This window comes from Drosophila gunungcola, unplaced genomic scaffold (genome assembly GCF_025200985.1).
Source record: "Drosophila gunungcola strain Sukarami unplaced genomic scaffold, Dgunungcola_SK_2 000117F, whole genome shotgun sequence".
In the NCBI taxonomy this organism is placed as follows: Eukaryota; Metazoa; Arthropoda; class Insecta; order Diptera; family Drosophilidae; genus Drosophila; species Drosophila gunungcola.
Window position 1 is genome coordinate 27,216 of NW_026453278.1, and position 22,923 is coordinate 50,138.

General features: G+C 38.2%; 3 protein-coding genes and 1 long non-coding RNA gene across 7 annotated transcripts; 3 read left to right on the forward strand and 1 right to left on the reverse strand.

Annotated features, from left to right (window-relative positions):
• The first annotated feature begins 1,907 nt into the window (after positions 1-1,907).
• On the forward strand, positions 1,908-16,002 carry LOC128265382 (probable serine/threonine-protein kinase DDB_G0282963). Its single transcript, XM_053001356.1, is given in 10 exon segments — positions 1,908-2,253; positions 4,219-6,763; positions 6,766-8,868; positions 12,996-13,132; positions 13,198-13,371; positions 14,545-14,699; positions 14,765-14,912; positions 15,285-15,464; positions 15,533-15,673; positions 15,736-16,002. Coding segments are annotated over 9 exon segments (5,556 nt in total). The 5' UTR covers positions 1,908-2,253; positions 4,219-4,395; the 3' UTR covers positions 15,886-16,002.
• LOC128265384 (uncharacterized) lies at positions 9,500-12,741 on the forward strand. Its single transcript, XR_008268856.1, has 3 exons — positions 9,500-9,958; positions 11,966-12,067; positions 12,706-12,741. It is a non-coding gene; the product is annotated as an uncharacterized LOC128265384 (long non-coding RNA).
• A 1,851-nt stretch (positions 16,003-17,853) lies between the features above and the next one.
• LOC128265383 (uncharacterized) lies at positions 17,854-18,789 on the forward strand. The gene has a single exon (XM_053001357.1). The coding sequence runs from the start codon at positions 18,008-18,010 to the stop codon at positions 18,602-18,604; it is 597 nt and encodes a 198-aa protein (XP_052857317.1). The 5' UTR covers positions 17,854-18,007; the 3' UTR covers positions 18,605-18,789.
• Positions 18,790-19,890: 1,101 nt separating this feature from the next.
• Positions 19,891-21,756, reverse strand: LOC128265387 (uncharacterized). 4 transcript variants are annotated; one of them, XM_053001367.1, is made up of 3 exons: positions 21,601-21,756; positions 20,787-21,099; positions 19,891-20,462 (listed from the first exon to the last, which is right to left on the reverse strand). In XM_053001367.1, the coding sequence occupies exons 1-3, from the start codon at positions 21,604-21,606 to the stop codon at positions 20,080-20,082; spliced, it is 702 nt and encodes a 233-aa protein (XP_052857327.1). In that variant the 5' UTR covers positions 21,607-21,756; the 3' UTR covers positions 19,891-20,079. The 4 variants fall into 4 exon arrangements, with proteins under 4 accessions (XP_052857327.1, XP_052857326.1, XP_052857325.1 ...); XM_053001366.1 differs by having other exon boundaries at positions 19,891-20,442; positions 20,743-21,099; XM_053001365.1 differs by having other exon boundaries at positions 19,891-20,442; positions 20,551-21,099.
• Between the last annotated feature and the right edge of the window lie 1,167 nt (positions 21,757-22,923).

Below are 22,923 nucleotides of genomic sequence, written 5' to 3' on the forward strand. Positions count from 1 at the left end.
ATTTTGTCTAAATAAAAAATGAACTTTAAAATTTTTAAAATAATAGCTTCGATTGAGAACATAAATAATTACAATAAAATCATTATGGCTTATGCTCGAATAGTTATTTCTTCGACACAACATTAAAATTTAACCACCCGTTATGCATTAAAAACAATGTGTTTTTTAAGTGAAAGACTGTGGCCATGGCTCGGCACTTTTGCAACTGACAGGACAGGAATGCAGTCGCAAAAATATCGCACAGAAATATATATTCCCCCCGTTCACTACAAATCGCGAAGATTAAGTACTGAGGCGGCCAAAAAAAAACAAAAATTTAGAAGAAGAATGAAGAAAAAAGAGCATGTTGCAGTTCTATTTCTAGTTGTTTGGCGCTTTCCAACATTTTCTTCTTCTTGCCACGGGGTCTATAAATGTACTTTGCGGAACCGAAAAGCGTCACCATTAGCATTAGCATGTACGATTTCGAGTGCTTTGGTATGGGCTACCTCTCATGTGAGATACATCCTACGTGCGGCATTTCTGGCATTTGTTTTCGATTTCCTCGCATCGGGGGGATGGACAAATTTAGCCAAACATCTTGATAGCAGGTGCTACCAACAGGCAGATTGATGATCGCCAAGGAGAATCTTTATCCGGCTGCTAAAAGTCCATGTTGGCGAACATGTCAACCAATATATTTGACATTCTTTGAAACCGAATTTTATGTATAATTGTTTCAGTTCTCATTGGTTTTCGTTGCAGTTACAGATTACATTTGTTTATTTCCTTTTTTTTTATTTTAAAATATTCAGAAATGATTGTCATACTTAAATGTTGATCTGAAATAATTTTATGTTTTATTTAGCCATTTTTGTGTCTTGTTATACAGTATTTGTTTTCTTTATCTCTATTTAATGTTTTAGTTTTCATTATGATCATTGTAAAGATGTATACAAATCTTAAATACTTTTGATACCCTTTATTTTGTTTTTACTTCTTTAATGTATATTTTATAAAAATAAGTTTTAATTACTTGTCTTTATTCATCACTTTGTCTAATCTAGAGCATTCGGATTTGTTAGACCTAACTCGTCGCATAAATGAACACTTTGATGTTTGATTACACTTGCCTAATTTGTTTAATTTATGAGTTATACACATTTTAGTGACAATTAATTGGTCACACATTTTATGACAGCATTGCCACATTTCTCGTTCCCTCTTTCTGTCTACTTTATTGGGCCTCCCAATTGAGTTATTTTTTTCCTCGGTTTGAATTGTATTTATTTGCTTGCGAAAAGTTTACTGTTTTACTTACCATTTGCCTTATTATTGCATTTAAGTAGGTTTGTAAAAATGGATCTTTAAATTTATTACACACTTGCCATTTCCTTTATTTTCTATGTATTTGCATATTGTTTTTAATGGCATTTGTGTCATATCTAAAGGAAGAATTTGTTTGTTCTTTCTAGGGAGTTAGACTTTGAATTTGTTTAATGTATTTTACAACAAACTTTATTTAAGTTAATTCTTCCACTACACAAAGATCTCAGTACCTCTGCTTGATTTGCATATTTCCACCTTACCCTGTGTTTAATGTCTTGTAAAAATGGTCTAATGATAGATCTTACTTTTTTTGTAGCGAACAAGTGAGAAATATTTTCCCAACACTTATTTTAGTTAATTGTTTCGCATATTTTATGACAGTCCGTTTTTCTCTATTCTCTCAATTTTCCTGATTTATCTCCCAAATGAGTTTTCCGCTCTTTCGCGTTTTTCGCTTTTACTTTCGATGTGCAAAAACGATGAACAGTATTTTCAAACACGTCAAAAGTGTTTTTGATGCTTTTTCGAAATTCGAAAAACCGCTCGTCTTCGTGTGAAATTTATGGCACTAAATGTGAGTGTGTGAGTGTGTGTGTGTTGAAAATTCTGAGGGGCATATTTCGAAATTGGCAGACACGTTGAGATAATTGAATGAAGAGGAAGATGGTGATCTGGGCCTGTGCCTCAACACGGATACAGATGCAGAAAACACAAGATACAGATACAAGATATACGCAGATACTGCTGCCAAGTTAGCCTCTCTCTCACACAGATGGACTTCGAATTTTCCCGTGAAAATCGACGTGTGTGTGTGCTTGTGTGTTTGTGAGTTCAGGAATCGGAATTGAAAAATTTCTGCGCTGCCTTTCACATTTCAGTAGTTTCCGTTAATGCGTTCGCCACGTCGAGTTAGCTCCTTATTTTTTTTCTGTCGCGCTTTTGACGGTACAAAACCATAACAAACTTAATATTACACCAGAAAGTATTCAAAAAAAGGAATATTCACAACAATAAAAATCACGCACCTTGCGTTTGAAGTGGCTAATAATATAATAATATAATTATAAAACGGTACACGGTACACAACAAAAAAAAATACAAAGCTGTCAGCAATTTATGCGTGGAAAAGCGCTAAGGAAAATCGCAGACAACGACTCGTGAGCGCTTACGTCATGCGAAAAAATTTATCTCCTACATCGGATTATATATCTATTTCTATATGGCACATGTGGGCAAAGGCAAATGCCAATAATAAACATATATCGAGCGAGAAAAGTCCATTGAAATAATTGAAAAGCCATCGATTCCAGCTGACCTTCAACCAATGACAATTCAATTTTAATTCGCTTCCAAGGGTTCTATTTCCGGACTTACACAAATGGATAGGATTTTTTGAAATTATAACAATTCGCTGGAACATCTTCGTTTATATATTTGAATAAACAATTCGTGTTGCTTTCAGTTTTCAAAGCAATATAAATGACTATCAATCTATTTTATGTACGATTTTATTTTCCATCAAAGTTTAGATCTTTCGGGCTAATACCATTAATTTGTTTAATAGAGTGCTGCAATATTGAACAAATTAGTTATTTAGAAAGAGCTTTCTTTTTAAAACAATTCTGAAAAACTGATAATTTAAATTTGGACATACGTTTTAGAAAGTTGTGTAAAGGCATATTTATTTCCCTTATTTAATCAATTTATTTCCCAATCAAAATGAAACGATTTAATATTTTTCCTTAATAAGAAAAAATACTATTGTTCGCACAAAAGAACTTTCTCAATAGTTTTGAATTGATCAATATTTTAAATAACAACTCAATTCACAGACAGTATTTTTTAATCAGCATTAATTTCAATTATTTCCTTAATCGAATTGAAAGTATTTAATAAATTTCCCATTTTTAATTGATTAAAATAAACGCGGAAATCTGCAAGACATTTGGCTATTTTGATTTCTTTTCGATCGGACTGTTCGCTCGATCATGGTAAATTAAACCTTTGGGCCAATTAGGCTATAATTAATGTGACTTCGGTATTGCCAAATGCTGGCGCATTATGACAACCGTTTTGAAATCTCTAAAAATTGTATAATTAAACTGCGGCAGTGTCGGAGGGCGATATATGTAAATCCGTATATGTGTACACTATACATACATATATGCGGCAGCCCCGAAAATACATATTTCAAGCAAGCGTTAACCTGTGAAGAATCAACTGAAGTGCCATCGAATTTATGGGCGAATCTTTGCCCGTTCCCAATCTAAATTTATCACGTTGCCCAAGCGAGTGTGGGATTAGCCTTGTTAAATACCGCACTTGCAATTAAATTGAGTTATTGACACGGGCCAAACGGCCAAAACAGAGCAACATTAAGTTAGCTTAGCCGGAAATCGAATTGGAACTATAACGATCGGCAATTGGATCGGTTTATTTAGTTAACGATAGACAAATGGCCGGGAAGTACAGTGCGTTTCGCAACTGACAAATCGGTATCCAGGTGCAATTTATAATCTTGCCCAATAATTAACAATATCTAGAATTTTGATATAAGGTTAACATGCTACTTTCCCCCACTTAAAATTGAATGAAACGTTTTTTATCTCGTAATATTATTGCAATATTTATTTTGTTATTTGCCTTAAATCACTTGTTACAATTTTTTTAATGACACAATAATATATATCTTTTGGACAAATATTAATATCAAATATGATTAAACAGTTCTAAATAAATAATTTTGATTAAGATTGTCATTAAACTAATTAATTAGCAATAAAGATGCACTATCGATAACAAATATATGAAGGAAAAACAATATGATATAGTTTGATAGAATTATTGTTTTGAAACCAACTGCGACTGTGCCATTTAGAAATATATATATATGTGCCCATCTAAAAACAGCGTAATTAGGATTAAAATATGAGCGCCTAAACGAACCGAAGGAAATAATAAGGCTAAGAGCAGCGGAAAAGCGCCGGAAATAGGAAAACAAAAAACGAAAAGAACCATTTTGTTCGTGTGTTGTGTGACGATAACTTTTTTTTTTGTTTGGTTTTGTTTGTGAGTGCCTGCGCCAAGATGCCCCTGTATTCGGACTCGACGAACTATTACTATAGTGGCGGCAGCAGCCAGCTGTATTCGCCGTACTACAGCTCCGGTTTGGGCCTCAATACGGGCCTGGGTCTGGGCTCCTCGGCCGGATCGAGCTACACATCCAGCTACAATCGCTCGTATCCGGCCAGCTATATGGTGCCCTTGAGTCCCTCCTCGCCGCGATCGCCCAGTAGCTATTCCAGCGGCAGTTCCGCTGGAAGTAGTTCACTTCACGGCCTGGGCTCTAGATACCAACCGAAGTTGACCACGATCACGGAGGCGGGCAGGCACAGTGGTCACAGCAGCCTGATGCCCCTGACCAGAATCAATTCGCCGAAATACAGTAGCTCCTCGGTGACCACGCCCAGTTATAGTTCAACGGGTACCAGTAGTCGGTATATACCGGCTAGACCGATTGCCATCAATACGGCGGATATCGATGTGAGTTCCTCTCGTTATCGACGGGGTGGTGTAACACCCAGGGAGGAAAAGGAAAGGGAAAAGGAACAGGTGGTCATGGAGGAGGTGGTACCAAAGCAGCAGCAGCAGGAGGAGAAACCATCAGCCAAGGAAACCCAGTCGGAAATGGGCGATCCCAATGCCGAGAGTCGACCCCATCGCAGGTCAACCATCAAGAGAAATCGACCCGTGGTCAGACTGTCAACCATACGAAGACGTAGCAAGGATCGCAGTGCCGAGAGTCCCAAAAAGGAACCGGTGCAGGAACATCAATTCCGCGACTTGCCACCCGCCGCGGAGCCCAGTTTGAGTTGGCGCCAAAAATTGGCCGAAGAATTGGCCGCTTTTCCGGCCACAAGCAATAAAAAGTCACCGGGCGAATTGCTACGCGAAAGATTCTACATAAGAGATGAAAAGGAGGAGCAGCCCAGTTTCAACCAGGCCAGAATTCAGCAGCTAACTCAACCACAAAGTGCTCAGAAAACGCAGGAAGTTGAGATAGATCCCAAGAGGGAAAGGGCGGAAAAGGAGAAGAAGATGGAGGAGCAGGACAAGGAGGACTCGGATAAACAGGAACAGGAGGATCTGGAGGAAATGCAGGAGACCATTCGCAGATTGAGCCTGGTGCAATGTCCCACATTTCATGACATTTGCGAGGATATCTCGTCGGATAAAATCGATGATGATCTAAATGCCGGTGAGCTGAGGCGTCGAGCTTCCATCATTCAAGAACAGGAACAGGAAATACTGAATAAGTTGCAGAAATCGAACTCGGGAACCTTTCAGTTGATCCATCTGGAGCGAAGATCCAGTCACGACAGCACCACCACAAACGATGACGAACTCAAGGAAAGATCCAAAAGACGTTCGAAGAAAAGCAAGAAATTGCGCCACAAAATCACCGCCATGGTGGAGATTGAAAACGCGCCTCAAGTCCAGCCAGTGGATCATATGCCCAGTGTTTTGGAGTTGAACGAAGAATCCCTACTGGTGCAGCCTTTGGTTTCCGTATCCGGTTCCGGTTCGAGTTCCACCCCAAGTCCCAGTCCTAAGCCGAAGTTCACCGTGAATGTGGAGACGGTGGAGGAGCATCACCAGATACACAAGGTCTTCAAGTTGCCCAAGAAAAAGACAGTGCCCAAGGAGGAGAATCAGGAGGATCAGTCGTCGCTGCCCGAGGGATTCATGCGGGCAGCTCCCAAAACGACCAAGACATCGCCCCTAAAGAAGGCCAATAACAATAAAGAGAAACATGTGAGTGAGGCGCAGATTTTCACCTTTGATGAGGCAGTCATAGAGCAACAGAATCATCTGGCTAAGCAGCAACAGCAGCAACAGCAAAAACTGCAACAGAAACAGCAACAACAACCCAAGCCAGAGGCCAAAGTCGAGGGCGTGGCCACGCCCAAGCCAATACGTAAGGCTATCCAAAAATCGGAAAGCGGTGAGGACTTTTGGTCGCAAATTGGATCCAGGGAAACGCTCTACATGAGCAATCGCAAGAAGGTCTTCAATGAGCAGCTCCTGGAGGAGGAAGCGCCCAAATCGCCCACAACGCCCAAGGAAGTTAAAACAGAAATAAAGACACCGACCACACCCAAACTCAAGTCCGAAATTCTCATTGAGCTGAAGACAACGCCATCAACGGTGACATCAACAACAACTGGTGGCAAAACAGCAATACAAAAGGTACCCTCAATACCACTTACACCAACGGTAAAGAAAGCAGAAACAAGCGATAATTTAAACAATAGTCGTACTGATTCACCACAAGTTACACCAACAATAGTCACAGTAGATGACATCAAGTCGAAACCAACAATGACAGCAATATCTAAGAATGACTTGCCAAACTTAATAAAAACCGAGGAAGCCAAGGCAACAACAGCAACTAAACGACAGCTGCAGTGCCGACCAAAGTTTCACCAAAAACACCACAAAGTAAGGTAGGAACGCCACCAAAAACTAAGGAGGCAGCACTACAGCTAAAAGTGGAACAACCAACAAGGAAGGCAGCAGCACCGCAATCAAAACCAGATACACCAACAACGCCTTCACCTTCGACACCAAAAATCATTGCGGAAAAAGTTACAAAAGCTTCACCAACAAATAAAGTTGAAACACCAGTAAAAGATTCACCAATGACACCGCAAATAAAAGTCGAAACACCAACAAAAGATTCACCACAAGTACCACAAGTTAAGGCAGCTGCATCGACAACCCCACAAACAAAAGTTGATACTCCAACAACGCCGCAAATCAAAGCAGCAACATCACAGGCAAAAATTGACACACCAGCAACACCGCAAACAAAGCCTGACATGCAAGCAACATCACAAGCCAAAGCAGCAACAGATGAAGTCAAATCAATACCAGCAACATCAAAGACAACAGCAGCACCAAAGACAACAACAGCAAAGATTAACCTGACAACACCGACAGCAACAACAACAACTGTTGCTGGGGCTACGCAATCTGGCAACGCCGTAGCCATGACAACAGCAACAGCAACATCAACAGCAGCAACAGCAACAGGCAAATCAAAATTGAACGAAACAGCAGGGCCAAAAATAAATAGCGGGCAGCCGGCCAAGTCACCTGAACAACAACAGGCAACGGCAGCGGCAGCCGCAGTCGAAACGAAAATAAATAAAACAACGCACAAGGAACAACAGCAACGGGAGCAGCATCAGCAGCAGCAGCAGCAGCAACTGTTCGACACGGCAGCAACAACATTGGTGCCACAAACGGAAACCAAAACGAAATTGACGGAAGCCGCTGCTGAGCAATCACCAACGGCCAAGTCAAAGGTGCAATCACCGAAAACGACAAAGCCAAAAAGTGCCGGCAAAACAAATGTTGGCAAAAAGAAAGCTGCAACGCCAGCAGCAACAGCAGCAGCAACAGCAACAGAAAATGTAACAGATTTGTCTGAGAGCAATGTGACCCCAATCAATGCCGGCCAATTTATATGCCTGGCCCCCACAAAGGCGGCCAAAACATCGCCGAACAAGCAACAAGCATTGCAATTGCAAGTGCAACAGCAACATGAGCAGCAACAGCAACAGCAGCAACAGCGGCAACAGGCCACAAATGCGTCATCGCCGGCGGCAACAGGCGATGCAACCACAACGCCCACAACGATAACAATTGGTGTTGCTGATGTTAATGTTGCTGCTGCTGCTGCTGCTGCTGCCACTGCTGCTGCGATCAACAGCAACAACAGCTGCGGCGAAGGCGTCGGCAATAATTTATCAAAGTTTGCAACAGTATCGAATTTGGCACAGTATCTGCGAGACGTTGATGCCGATCTAGAAGAGGACTATATACCCTCGTCGGCGGAAAATAGCCAAGACGACGACAGCGACGGCAATAGCGACAGTTCCGACGATTATTCCAGTGTTGACGGTTGTGCCAATTTGAGCGCCAGCATGAAGAAGAAGCAGCGCAAGGAGAAGAAGAAGCAGAAGGCGAAAGCCGCCGCCGCCGCCGCAGCGCCGCGCTTCGATCCGCACAAGAAGATCAAAATCGACACGACCAACAAGTGTTATGTGAAGGAGGAGGCGCCGCGCTATCCGCTGGTGGCCACGCCACGCCCACTGTGGAAGCGGGAGAAGATCGTCTACTCGGACGAGAACACGGACGATGAGAGCGGCAGCGAGGAGGGCAGCGGCGGCTCCCTGGAGGAGGAGGAGAGCGACGACGAGAGCGGCGGCGAGGAGTGCAGCTCCACGAGCAGCAGCGCCAGTTCCGAGGATCTCGAGCGGACCAGGGACACGCCCTCCAATGCCGGCGCCGCCTCTGCGCGAAAAGCGGACTCCGGCTCGCTAACGGTGGTCGACTCGCCCAGTTCCGCCGGCTCGAATGCCGGAACACTAAGCGTTTCCGGCGGTGGCACATCCGCCGGCAGCTCACCCTCCATCATCCGGATGAGCACGTGCAGCAACGATTCCGGCTTCGAAGGCGGCACCGCGCCCTCCAGTCCCAAGAAGATGCTAGGTAAGGCCTCCGCATCCCGATTTTCGCGATTTGCGCAATTTTCGCGATCTCCACAAAAAGACAGCGGACAGATCAGTACAATACACCGAGAAAAATCACTGCAATCATAACTTTCTTATATCAAAAAGAATGTATTTGTTCAAAATCAATAACTTTAACCAGTTTCCTATAATATACAATTTTAAAAAGTCTTTTAAAAGCCTATTTAATAGTTGTTTTTTTTATAAAATAATCTTTTTTTTTCATCGAAAACTTAAAGTGTTTTTAAAAACAAAAATGGTTTAAAAAAAAACATATATTTAGGCCTTTGTAAAAAAAAAATTTTATAAATTTGAATTAGTAATATGTTAAATATATAATTATAATAAACTGGTAGATTTTAAAATTGTCAACGACTTAATTCATTATTTTCAATAATTAAAATTTCATTTAAAGTATCAGCATTTGAGATCAATTGCAAAACGGCTTAATTAAACGCCATATTCTTTAAAAAGATTCAAATATTGATATTATTAATTGAATATGATTTACATTCAAATATAAAGTTTTAAGTCAACTGTCATAATTACAACCTGTTGGCTTTTAAATGAATTCTATCTTGAGACTTGAATCTTATTTTTTGTGCCATTATTTTGAAAGTAATTGTATCGTTTTTTCTCTGTGTACATCCAAACATTCCCCTTCCCCGTTTTTCCCAATGTTCACTTGAGTGCGGCACGTGTCCGGATCAAAAAAAAAGAGCTTTCGACTTACTGACTATGCCAGGCATTTCGGAATGCTTTCGTTTTCACAAAAACACCGATCTACAGATATGAGATATAAGATATAGATAGCAGCTAGCCTCAGGCATGCAAACAATTCGGGGAAAATGAAAAATAGAGGCACAGAGAAGTAAACATAGTCATAACGATCAATAGCTAGTATATCATCCGGGCAAAACGATGGCCCGGCTATAAGAATATACTTTCGGCTAGTCGGTGGCATAGTAATGCATCCGAACTCAAAGCGTTAACTAGGAAGTGAAAATACTCGAAATCATTGTTCGCTGAACAATGAGACGGGTTCAACGACCTGCAGCTGGAGGAAAATTGTGAGTTATTGAATAAGCGCTGGAAATGCGCAATTTTTCACTTTTTTTTGTTTTTGTGGGACATTGTTTTTGGGTTACTAGAATTTGTGGATGTGATTTTCGATGGCAGTTTATGAAAACAAAAGTGCGAACTGTTGAATATAATGGAAATTGAATTGTGAATTGGTGACACTTATTTAATTTTACCAATTTATATAGTTTTCTTTTTTTTTACATTTTGTCAACTGTTTCAATCTTAATTTTACCGTTATATTTTTATATCTTGCAAAATTTGGGAATTGAGTTTCTTTATAATGTTGTATAGTGAAAGTTAAGAACCGACTTATAAAATTATACAGGTGTAATATAATTTTTTAAGTCGGTTTTAATGAAAAATCAATATTATATCCTTTACGTCAATCAAATTTTTGTGTCATATCTCTCTTTCTATACGTTCTAGATATATCACATAGAAAAGGGATATTTATGAATTCACAATCTTGTTTATTGGCTTTTATTTGGCATTGTTACTCATGTTGTGCGATAGTGAATATTGCAAATCGACTTCCTATTTCTTTCGCTCGACTCGTGTTTTATGTAATTTTTCGCCGAGAATTTTATCGTTGATTACTGTTCCGTTGTGTTTGGTGTTTCCTTGATGTTTTTGCGAGAATTTGCTAGAGATCCGCTGCCAGAAGCGGCAAAAAGAATAAAGAGTAGGAATCGACAAGTTGGCATTTTACTTTTAGCCAGAACAACAAATGAAAACAAATTGTTTAGGTCATCGTCGTGTCTGTCTCAACAAAGAGAAAAAGCTTTAGTATACGGCTAGGGAATATACGATATATTCGGCTATATCTGCACAGATACTATATGTATTTAGACATTCCCCTGCAGTTGATTTAATCATACAAAACAACGCAGTTATGGACTATAGTCAATTCCCAGATTATATAAAAATTCTCTTCAACAGCGTGTACAATTCAATTTGTTTTGAGTTTATTTTCACCACACTGCGTATACGTGATATCCGGGCATCCGCCTTATTTATTGGAAATTCAATCAAAGTAGGAAAAAACAATTGCGAACTCGCATTGTTTATGCTTCCTACCCGAAATAATCAGCGGAAATTCATGTCTGTAAACCAATTTAGGTGCACTGAGAACAATAATCAGTTGGATGGGCTTATCGGAACAATCGGAATCAGAGTTTTAAAATTTTGGATGCCAATTTATTCTTGCAATTTATGTTCCGGGTTTTGAGTATTTATTTAACATTCTTATATATGTTGAGATCGTCTATTTTATTTAAATCCTATTTTTAAGCTTATTTCTCATATTTTTTCCTTGGGAAATATGCATTTTGTGAAAGATATTATAAAGATAAACCCTTATAACCAAAGTTCTTTAAAAACCAATAATGATTTTTGTCTTCAATTATTTTGGTTAAAATCATTTTCAAAATAAGCGATTACAATTTTTTGCCATTATCATCAATTTAACTTTTAATTAAACACTTGAGCCAAAAAAAGACAGATTTTTTAAACTCTTGAGAATAACAAGCAGTTTCTTAATTTATACAAACAAAATAAATAAATAATATAAATAAGCTAAATTTGTATAGGATTAATTTTGCACAATTGATTAAAACGTAATGTAAATATTCGTATATCTCAACATAATCTTGAAGTTGCTTTAATTGCCTACTACTCCTAGTTATTTATGATTTCTTCGGATTGCACATGTCAAGTATTATCCAAAATATAAGTCATGTTCTTTAAACACAAATGAGTTTAATTTCCAAACGCTTTCGCTAGTATATACTCAAGCTGAAAACATTTTGCTCGAGCCAAAAAAGCGTGTAGCCAATAAATCGCAACAGTTGATTGGGTAACCCTCGCAGCCTGCCGCAACAAAATTTAATAACAATTTGTTTGCAATCAATTCCCCCTCCAATGCGATGCCACAAATGCGTGGGCCCATCCACACATTCACGCCCAAAATCGAATCGAAACACGCGGCGAACCAGAATGTGACGTGAATTGTCACAAGAAATGCGAGCGGCTCACGGCCAATTTATGTGGTGTCAATCAGAAACTCATCGTCGAGGCACTCAACCACGTGAAGCGAGGTAAAAACCAGACAAACTGCACAAATCACAGGCGGAATGGGTAGATTGGAGGCCAAATAATATTCATAATTTGTGCCTCGAATTTATGGGTCTGATTTTGCTCGAACGGAATTTAGAATGCGTTTGTTGCTAATTAAATGTGGTGAGGATATAAGAAGAACTCTTCAACATATGCATTTTTAGGATTTTTAAAATATAACAATTAGTATAAGATTAGAAAACTCCATTGAGCATAAAAATCGATGTGTTTATTTGAAAGTCTTTCAATGAAATATAAACTATTGTCTTAGCAATTTTTTCAATCATTCTTCTTATAATTAGTATGTGTAAAAAAATATTTTATCGGAATTTAAGTTAAAAAATAATAATACTTATTTAGAAAATTTGCATCAATCAGCAATATTATTTAAAATCATGTAAAGAACTAGAGTAAATTCGTACTTTTAAATAGTTAGTCAAGAACGAAAAGTCTTTAAGGAAATATCATTAAAAATCAGTTAAGAAACATAGTAAATTCTTACATTTAAATATACAGCAATGACCAATAAATCTCTAAGCAAAATCAGACCCAAACAGGATATTTTCATGAAGATCATGAAAATGTGGTAGACCGTGACTAATGTATTCAAACAAATTAGGAGCCCGAGAAGCCCGTGACTCACCCAGTACACCGCCCAGTTTGAATCCAGCCTACAAGATCGAGGCCAGCGAAGATCATGGTATGCCGAAAATAAATGACATACTACATAAGCCCCCACATATTTAGCCCTAAATTCCACTCAAGTGACTATCGGAAACGACTCATCAACGAACGCATACTCTTCTAATATATATACTTAACGAGTTTAACTAACATTAATCGTTCTATTTCATGACTTTCTCTATCTATTTCTCTACCTCAACGAATCTTGCTGTCTCGATTGCACAGAAACATCATATACATATTCACAATTCCAAAAATCCGGACGTTTCACTGCGCCAGCAACAGTAATACCTAGATTTAAGAATTATTCGGTAGATGATTTCCACTTTCTGGCCGTTCTCGGCAAGGGAAGTTTCGGCAAGGTGAGTTTAGTGTCTTTGCTTTCCTATTCATTGGACTAATCTATTTAAATATCGACTTTAATCAGGTTCTGCTGGCTGAGCTGCGTGATACGACGTACTACTATGCCATTAAGTGCCTGAAAAAGGATGTCGTCCTGGAGGACGATGATGTGGACTCGACGCTAATTGAACGCAAGGTCCTGGCCCTGGGCACCAAACATCCCTATCTGTGTCATCTGTTTTGCACCTTCCAAACGGAGGTAAGTTTTTAACTATAAATATTTAAAATATAATTTATATGTATCTATTTATGTTCGCACTTAAATTTTAAATTTAAGTTTTGGATTGCATATATCTTAACCATTAATTACAGTTTTTAACCAAGTCTTGTGTTATTTGAATTTTAAATAGTAGCTACCGGTATATAAATTGTTTGTTTATACTTCATGACTCAAAAATGTTGGATTCTTTTAAATAAAAAGACTTCTTGGGTAAAGACAAATTATTTGAAATTTGAGTCATTTGCTTAGTACCTTTGAGAAGGGTCAACATAGGTCAATGACCCCTAAGTAAACACAACAATTGTGTATTAATATTGATATTTTACACAACCAACAATTAGTTTGATCTTAATAATCAGCTACGTGTAGTATAACAAATCTTAATATTAAAAATTACTTTTGATAAGAAATTCTCCAGTTAATAATATTTAAAACAAAAAACACTTGAAACACTTGAAACACTCTTATAGATAGATATTTAGTTTTCATTTAGAGGCAATCCTCAGGTGGGGGTCACCACTCGAAGGTGTGTCTGCTCTCTTGATCGATATTTATCATATAGAACAATCGATCGGCTGGCTATTTTTAGCCAGAGGAAAGGTAAAACGTGCTATATTTAGTGCACTGGGGTCTGGCCATCGATTGGGGCACACGACGTCGATCGGACATCATGTAGATCAGGGTGCCTGTCCGTCCGTTTTGTGTTCTCTCAATCCCAATTTTGCATCTGCTTCTGTTGCAGAACAGCAAAATCAGCAAAAGCAGCAAAATCAGCAACTGCAGTCGTCTTGCATTGACACCGATTAGAAGGTATTTTAATTATTTATGACTTTGGGGGACGATCTCTCAATCTCTCGCTTATTCTCGCTATAAGTCTCTCGCCTATTCTCGATCTAAATCGCTCGCTATATTTTTGTATACTTGTTTTTATATTAAATCGATGGCTATATTTTTTGATTCTAAATCGAATTCTAAATCGTTGGATATTTTTTTCGTGTATTATTCATTATTTCGTTTGCTATATTTTTAATATTTTAAATATTGTCGTTTTATTTTTTGTATATCTTTTGATTCTATATCAATTGCTTATTTATTGTACACTTGTTCTTATGTTAAATCATTTGTATATATTTTGATTCTGTTCTTCCACAGAGCCACTTGTTCTTTGTTATGGAGTATCTGAATGGCGGCGATCTCATGTTCCACATCCAGGAGAGCGGACGTTTCTCCGAAGAACGGGCCAGATTTTATGGCGCCGAAATAATCTCGGGCCTCAAGTTCCTGCACAAAAAGGGCATTATCTATAGGTGGGCATTGTCTTTGAACTATGAGGCATTTTTTTTAACATATTAATCATTTGAATTACCATAAGGGATCTCAAACTGGATAATGTCCTACTGGATTTTGAGGGACATGTTCGAATTGCCGATTTTGGCATGTGCAAATTGCAAATCTATTTGGACAAAACAGCCGATAGCTTTTGCGGCACACCCGATTATATGGCGCCCGAAATCATTAAGGTAATTATATTTTCACTTCAAATAAGAGATTTAGTTTTAATCAAAATAACAATTCAAAAAAAAGCCATAAGCTCATATATAATTTTCGGTATTAATCTCGATGGGAATATATTAAATAATTTCCTAACAACTTATCGAATATATAAAAATAATTTAAATTAATAAATTAAAATTAAATGCTGCCTAGTTTGTTAAATATGTAAACTCGTACTTTCATTTGTTATTTTAATGACTAGTCAAATTATAAAGAACAAACAATTAAAAGAAATTAAAGAGTCATGATTTGTGACATAAATAATTTTCTAAATACCTTAATTTCCGTTTGCAACATCTCTAAACATATTTATTAATATTTTCCTTCCTCATATTCAGGGTGAAAAGTACAATCAGAATGTGGATTGGTGGTCGTTTGGTGTGCTGCTTTACGAAATGCTGATCGGACAGTCACCATTTAGTGGCTGCGACGAGGACGAGCTCTTTTGGTCCATTTGCAATGAAATTCCATGGTTCCCAGTCTATATTTCCGCCGAGGCCACAGGGATACTCAAAGGGGTAATATCAAATAAATTGAAACAATTAAAAACTAGATGAAATATATATATTAAACTCTGTATGGGTAGTTGCTGGAGAAGGACTATACGAAGCGTATTGGTTCGCAGTATAGCCCAGCTGGTGATATAGCCGATCACTTATTCTTCCGCCCGATCGACTGGGGATTACTGGAAAAGCGGCTTATCGAGCCGCCCTTCAAGCCGCAAGTGGTAAGTGCTGAGAGGGCGATTTACTTGTAGGATCCTATTGATCTTGATCTGTTTTCCCAAAGAAACACCCCTTGGATACGCAATATTTCGATAGGGTCTTCACCAGGGAAAGGGTTCGTCTCACTCCCATCGATAAGGAGATACTGGCCTCCATGGATCAGAAGCAGTTCCATGGCTTCACCTACACAAATCCTCACATCACTTTGGACTAAAGCTTAATCAATAACCTAACTTATTATTTAAAGCAACAGTATTTGTATATGTAAATATATATTATGGAAAAAAAACAGAGGACTAACGACCAAAGAATGTTAAAAACAAAACAAAAATCGGAATTTTAATCATTTAGAGTTAAGCTTGATAAGCCCTTTCAAATTTTGAGCGTAATTCTAGTCAGTTAGCTTTACTTTTATGTCTAAGTCTAATTGTACAGATATCCCTCCTCTTATTTACCTATATATACCTATGCATATGAATCTTTTTTTTTTGCAAATTATTTGTTCTTAATTTAAGTGCTTAAGCAAAGGTCTACGTCTATGAGAAATAAAATAAAATAAAATAAAATAAAAAATACAAAATTGAATGAATTTGTGAATGAAAACAATTTGTCAAGCAGCTGGGATTGTGATTTAGCTACCGTTAGCTGGGGTTTCCAGTGATAACGAATTCGTACAGTGCGTTTCGGAAGAGTAAAGCCATTTTCCAAATCAATATTTAAAAGGAAAATAATATATGATATGATATTTGATATGATATATGATTGAAAAATATTTTTGTTTTTAAGTTTTACAAATAAGTTCACTTATATTCGTGTATTCTGATAATTGAAAACAAAACAAATTTATCATACAATTTTAATTCCTTTGTTAAGGCATACCCAAATTTTATATATATAGTTGTACCTTTTATTATTTTTTTTTTATTTATACTTTGCTGTTGACTTTCTGCTTTTGTTTCCTACATCTATGGCACGCACTGTACCGAACTGCCCATATGCAAATGTGGAGCAGTGAGAGTGATCAGTGGAGCATTTCGAGCGCTTGAATTGTCAACTGCAAAAGCCGGCTCGAGGGAAAATTCTGATCCACGCTTCTCCAGCTTGCTAATCTCCATCTGCATAGAGAGTTTATTTTCCTTTCAATGCGGGTGTCTTTTGTCTAAATGCTAATGAGCCGGAGATGTGTGTGTTTAGTTGGGTTTTTTTTTTTGTTTGGGTCACCGGTGGCAGCGAGAGTGGACGGGTTATGTTTTAATGGCCACCGTAATGGGCTAACTCTCGACGCGTGAACCAGTTTGATGTCAATTCAGAAAAGGCATTCAAAGAATTATTCTCATTTACTCTAGCATAAATCAGCTACAAGCCAACACTCACAGCACACACGCTGACTCACTTGATGTTTTAATAAGTTTGTGTTGCCCGCAACATAATAGAGGAAATAATAGAAGAAAGAGCCACAACAAGAGGCCCCCAAACAATAAACGTCCAGGCCTGGCCAGTTATGTTTTTATTTTCAACTCAAAGTGTTGGACATATATGACATAGTGGTTGGGGCACGGTGTATTATAAAAGTATTTAGAAATACATTTTAGAAGAAATATATATTTTTTAAAATCCTGATTTAATATTTACTGATTACACTTGATAAATCAATTGATATGCATTGAAAAATATTTTGAAAAAAATGTAACAGTTTTAAGCATGGGCCAACATTTTGTAGAGTAGAATATAGCTATTTGGTGGATAATTTATACGTTTTTCTTATATTTTAGTTAAGTTGAAGTGACTTAAATATTTTTTATTTTAATTGTTTAAATAATTATAATTTAAACAAAACTTGAAAAATTGTTTAGTAAGATTGCACTTCTTATACGCCAAAAATTTCCTTTTTTTTTTTTACTTGTTAAAAATTTGCTTTAAACTACTTTCAAAGTTCTTATTAATTTTATTTTTCTGAATTGAAAAATCTTTTGAAAGCTAAATAATATCCTTTTAAAGGATTCTATGCTTATATATACGTTTTCATTTATTTTATATTTTCACCAATTTAAGCAAATTTATTTCTGATGCACATAACTTTTGCCCCACTGTGCGTGTACCGTACGGTATTTTCTCTAATTAATTCGCTTTTACGAGCGCAGTCAGCTGGCTTTGGCTTGAACCGATCCGACAATCCGTGTCTCTGAAGTCCGTTCAGTTGGTGCAACACGGGCCTAGAACGCGCTGCTCTTTAGCTCCAGTCTCGTCAAAATAATAACCATTTGTTTGTTTTTTTATTTAAGTGCTTCAATTAAATAGTGATCCTCGTGTGAAATGCGCTAACAACTGCCAGGAAAATGCACTATATTTTCATGATGAGCCTTTTTGGCCTTTTGATTTTGAGTCTTTTCGGCCTGACTGACAGTTATGGCCACCAACCGGTGCTGAGAAATATTATTAAAGTGCGGGCCAGTGGCTTCATGCCCTTCGAATCGGATTTACTGCTGCCTCTGAATATTCTCCGGCAATTGCAGGATCGATCGTCACGGTTTATTGGCCAGAGACCAAAACCCGTTGCCAGGCCAAAGGTCAAGCAGCAAGTACGATTGGAAAGAGCCCACCCACTGAGGGGGGCCAAGGGCGTCCAGTTGTACAATCTCATCGATGACGATGGTGAATTGCTGCTCAATCTCAAGGTGCATCAGGATCCCAAGGGAATGGCCCCACCAGGAATTTATCAAGGAATCGCGCCAGAGGCTAAATACCAAAGTAAATATCAGGACTACGACACACCTTGGATACCCTCGAAATGGAGACCCACCAGCGAATTTCCCCTGGGCGTGACCTCCTCCTCGCCACGCCCACTGCCTCTGCATCAATATGTGGGCCAAAGCAATCGCATCGAACAAAATACGGGGAAAAGACGGCGACAGGACATGTGGCCACATAAATAAAAATTAAAATTCAACGGGAGCTAATTCCAAAAAAGAGATCCATTGCTAACCATAAATTATTTATTAAGTTGTTTAAATTTAAAAACAACAGAGCACATAGAGCACACTCATGGAGAAAAATGTATTCATGATTTGAAATTGTACCTGATATTTATCTAAATCAAGATATTATTATCAAAATGATTCAAAAAGTTTATTAATTATAATACAAATATTAAATGTTTCAAATGAGATTAAAATGCTTATACTAAACATCATAAACAACAAAAATATAATAGAACTTTATAAGTTATTAATTTTTTTTTTAAATATATTTTGTTGTATTAAAAAAAGCATCAAATCGTTATACATTTTACCATCTAAAAGGAAAAACGTTTAATAAAGTTCGATGTCAAATAATATTTTGTATATAATGTTCAAATCGTTGTGCTGCTGTTCTCTGTATACAAACATACAAAAAAAAATCAACATATATCATAAGATAAATATTAAGCAACATCATTTGAAATAATCCGCAAAATACGAAACATATACAAAATACAACACGAAATAATCCATAAGACACAACATCACACTACAACGTGTTCCACAAGACACAAAACAAATTTCGTAGCTTAAAAATAAACTTTAAGATACACAAAATAAATCCATTGGATACGAAGTATGCTCATGAAACACATAAGCTCGGCGATGAACAGGTCGTTGAGCTACCGCTAAATTGGATGACTATGGTTATGGTAATGTTTGGACGATCGATCGGGCTGAAAGTGAAATTGAAGCCCGAATCGAAAGTGGAATAATAGGTAAAATGCTTATTCACACAGCTTAACGAACCGTGAATCGAGGGAATAAGAATGAATAGCGAACGCAGGCATAAAGAATGTAGTTTTAAATTCAGTTTCGAAACCATGGGAAACGATTGACGGCACGTTAATTTGTTATTTTAATCAAAAACAGAAAAGGAAGTCAACTTTTGGGAGTCGAATTTAAAGGTATGGGATTTCATCGATCGATTTTTATAAAATCTTTAAATTATAGGTGATTGTCATAACAATAAGAACTTATTCCAAATCGTAGAAAGCAGTCAAATTCTAATTTACTTATCTTTACTATGAAAAAAATACGAAGTTATGCAAATTATTTACATCCTTGGTACATCAAGATTTTTTTTTTAAGTTGGCAAATATAACCCTTAGGGATTATTTTTCTGTTATCACTACATGGTCATTAAACTGTTTTTTTTTTTTCTGTGAGCAATCCCAGACGACAAACAAAAAGTCAAACAATTTATAATTTACAGATGGTATATTTGTTCAACGAGTGAGGTAATATGGGTACAACATTAAAAAAAAATGGGTAGGAAAAAAAAGGAGGCCTAAAACTAATTAACAAGACTCAAGGATCAGTATGGCTCGAATCGAGTGGAATCAAATCGAATCAAATCGAATCAAATCGAATCAAATCGAATTTCCAACTCACTTCCAGCTGGAGGATGGGGGCAGATATCCGGGCTGTGGAGCGGACACGGGGGGCAGGTACTCATTGCTGGGCGGCAGGTACTCGTTGCTGGGGGCGTGGCCGCCCTCCTCGTGAATGACCTGGATGGTCTTGACCTCTTCGAATCCACCGTGCGAGTGACCGTGATCGTGAGCGTGAGCGTGAGCGTAACCGTGATCGTGACCGCCGTGGCTGTGACCGCCCTCCTCGTGGATGACCTTGATGGTCTTCACCTCCTGGTGGCCACCATGTCCGTGCGAATGGCCGGAGAAGCCACCGGCATAACCGCCGCCGCCGCCCAGGGCGTGTCCCTCCTCATGGATGACCTTCACGGTCTTGACCTCTTGGTGAACTCCGTGACCTCCGTGACCGCCGGAGTACCCGCCATGTCCGCCAGAGTAGCCGCCATGACCGCCAGCCTCCTGGTGGATCACTTTCACAGTCTTGACCTCCTGGTGACCTCCATGACCGCCAGAGTAACCGCCATGTCCATGGCCGCCATGGCCGCCCTCCTCGTGGATGACCTTGACCAATTTCACCTCCTGATGGCCACCATGTCCGTGTCCATGGCCGGAGAAGCCACCGCCGCCAGCATGACCATGTCCATGTGCCTCCTCGTGGATGACCTTAACGACCTTCACCTCCTGGTGACCACCGCCGGAATAGCCACCATGACCGCCATGACCGCCGGAATAGCCACCATGACCGCCATGACCGCCAGCCTCCTGTTGGATGACCTTAACGACCTTCACCTCCTGGTGGCCGCCGCCAGAGTAGCCTCCATGGCCGCCAGAATAGCCATGACCGCCGCCGCCAGAGTAGCCGCCACCCTCCTGGTGGATGACCTGGATGGTCTTCACCTCCTGGTGGCCACCGGCGCCTCCGCCTCCGATGCCATAGCTGTAGCCACCGCCACCGCCACCACCACCACCGCCGGATCCACCGATGAAGCCAGCCGATGAGGTGGCAACCAAAGCAGCCAGGAGACACACAAAGATCTGGACCAAATAACAAAAATTGTAACCATTCAAAAAGTCTGTTGTGTTGAAAATATGCTTAAAAAATCATTTGGAAAAGTCTTTTGTTTAATTTTAGATAATATTGCAAAGTCAAAACTTTGATATTGGGATTTTTATATTGCGTTATAGCTTCGATTTTAAGATTTGTAAAATTTGATTTAGTTTTGATTTTATGATTTTTATAATTTGTTAAGGCTTTAATTCAATTGATTGATTTTAAAACCATTTGGATAACAAATAAAATGTTTTAAACTTAAATAACTTTGACTTTGATAGATAACATTTCTTAATTTAGTGACTTTAAGATAAACGATTTTATAAATTTGAAAATAAAATATTTAATTAAAGAAATATCCATTGTAGGACTAATTTTAGAATAGTATTAAAAAAAACCTTTTGAATTTAATTATGTTTTTTTTAAGGTAAAAAAAAACATTTTTGAAACTGAATATTCTTTTCACTACTGTTCGGAAGACTCACCTTCATTTTTGGAAGTTTCTTGCTTGGGGTTTGAAAACTGGGAACTTCACGTAGCTGAAGAGGAAGCTGGATGCCAACTGATGATCCACTCCAAGCGATGCACAGCTTTTATAGCAGCCGGATTGCGCTGTGTTCCATCTTCGCTGAACTTGCTTTCGTCATCGGGCTCCACTATTTTGACCAGCAACCGAAAATCTGTCCATCTGCTGGCAGTCCAACAACAAAAAACCCGTCGACGGCTGGTAAATGCAAATGAGTCCGGTGGAAAAAAAAATGTAAAAAGCAGTTCCATAATTGGACCAGCCGCCGAAATTAATCCGCCGGGCATGAACGAATCGCTTGATGGTGGTGACCCCGCCCACCGCCCCCCCTCCCGCCGGTCAACTAATTAATGGGTTAGGTCAGTTCAGGTCGGATCGGGTGGGATTAACGCTTTCCCAATGCAGGCTTACATGGGAGAACCAAAATTTTCCATAGCTGCCTTTTCAACATGTATGTATAAGGTATCCGAACTCATTTTATTTAATCAAATTAAAATAATTTGTTAAACGGTAAATACTTAGTTTAAAAAATGTAAGTAATGTCGGATGTAAGCTGTTTACTGCACTTGCAAAATAAATAATAAAAATATTTAAGAATTGGAACTTATGACTTAATAGCAACAAACATTATCTTTAAATATATCTCATATTTAAAAGTGTATTTAATGTGCATAAAAATACTTTTTTATTATTCCAAAAGCTCTCTATTTCATTAGTTTCATTAGTTACTTTTAGTTTAATTAAGTTATTTGATTATTAGGAACAGCTTATCTGTAGGTTTTTTTAGTATCGCCACAAAAGTTGTTCTCGAATAAAGAAAACACCTAATAACGTTCCAATTTTAACTTTTAAATGTAGTTATTACTTATAATTAAATTTCAATATTGATAAAACAAATTGTTAGTAAAATAATTATGACCCATTTAAAAAAAAACTTATCAATTTGCCAAAACCATAAAACAGAAACACAAAAACAAAATGCCACAATAAAAAAAGTGAATCGAAATGTATGCAAATTTGTGCAATAATTTCTCTGTCATTTCGCATTAAATCCTCAGCTGTTCCAATCGAAATTTGAAAATACGTTATAAGTATAACGATTCCACTGCCCCCAAGAGCCCCGCCCCCTTTCGATTGGCCAACCCGGGAGTTGTGTAAAGCAAAATGCCAAATAACCGAAACCGGGGAAGAAATAGATGTCGAAAAAGAAGCCGCAAAATGTTTTAGCTTAAAGGGCGAACCAAAGGAAAGGCAATTTGAATCATTTAAATAATGTTACAAT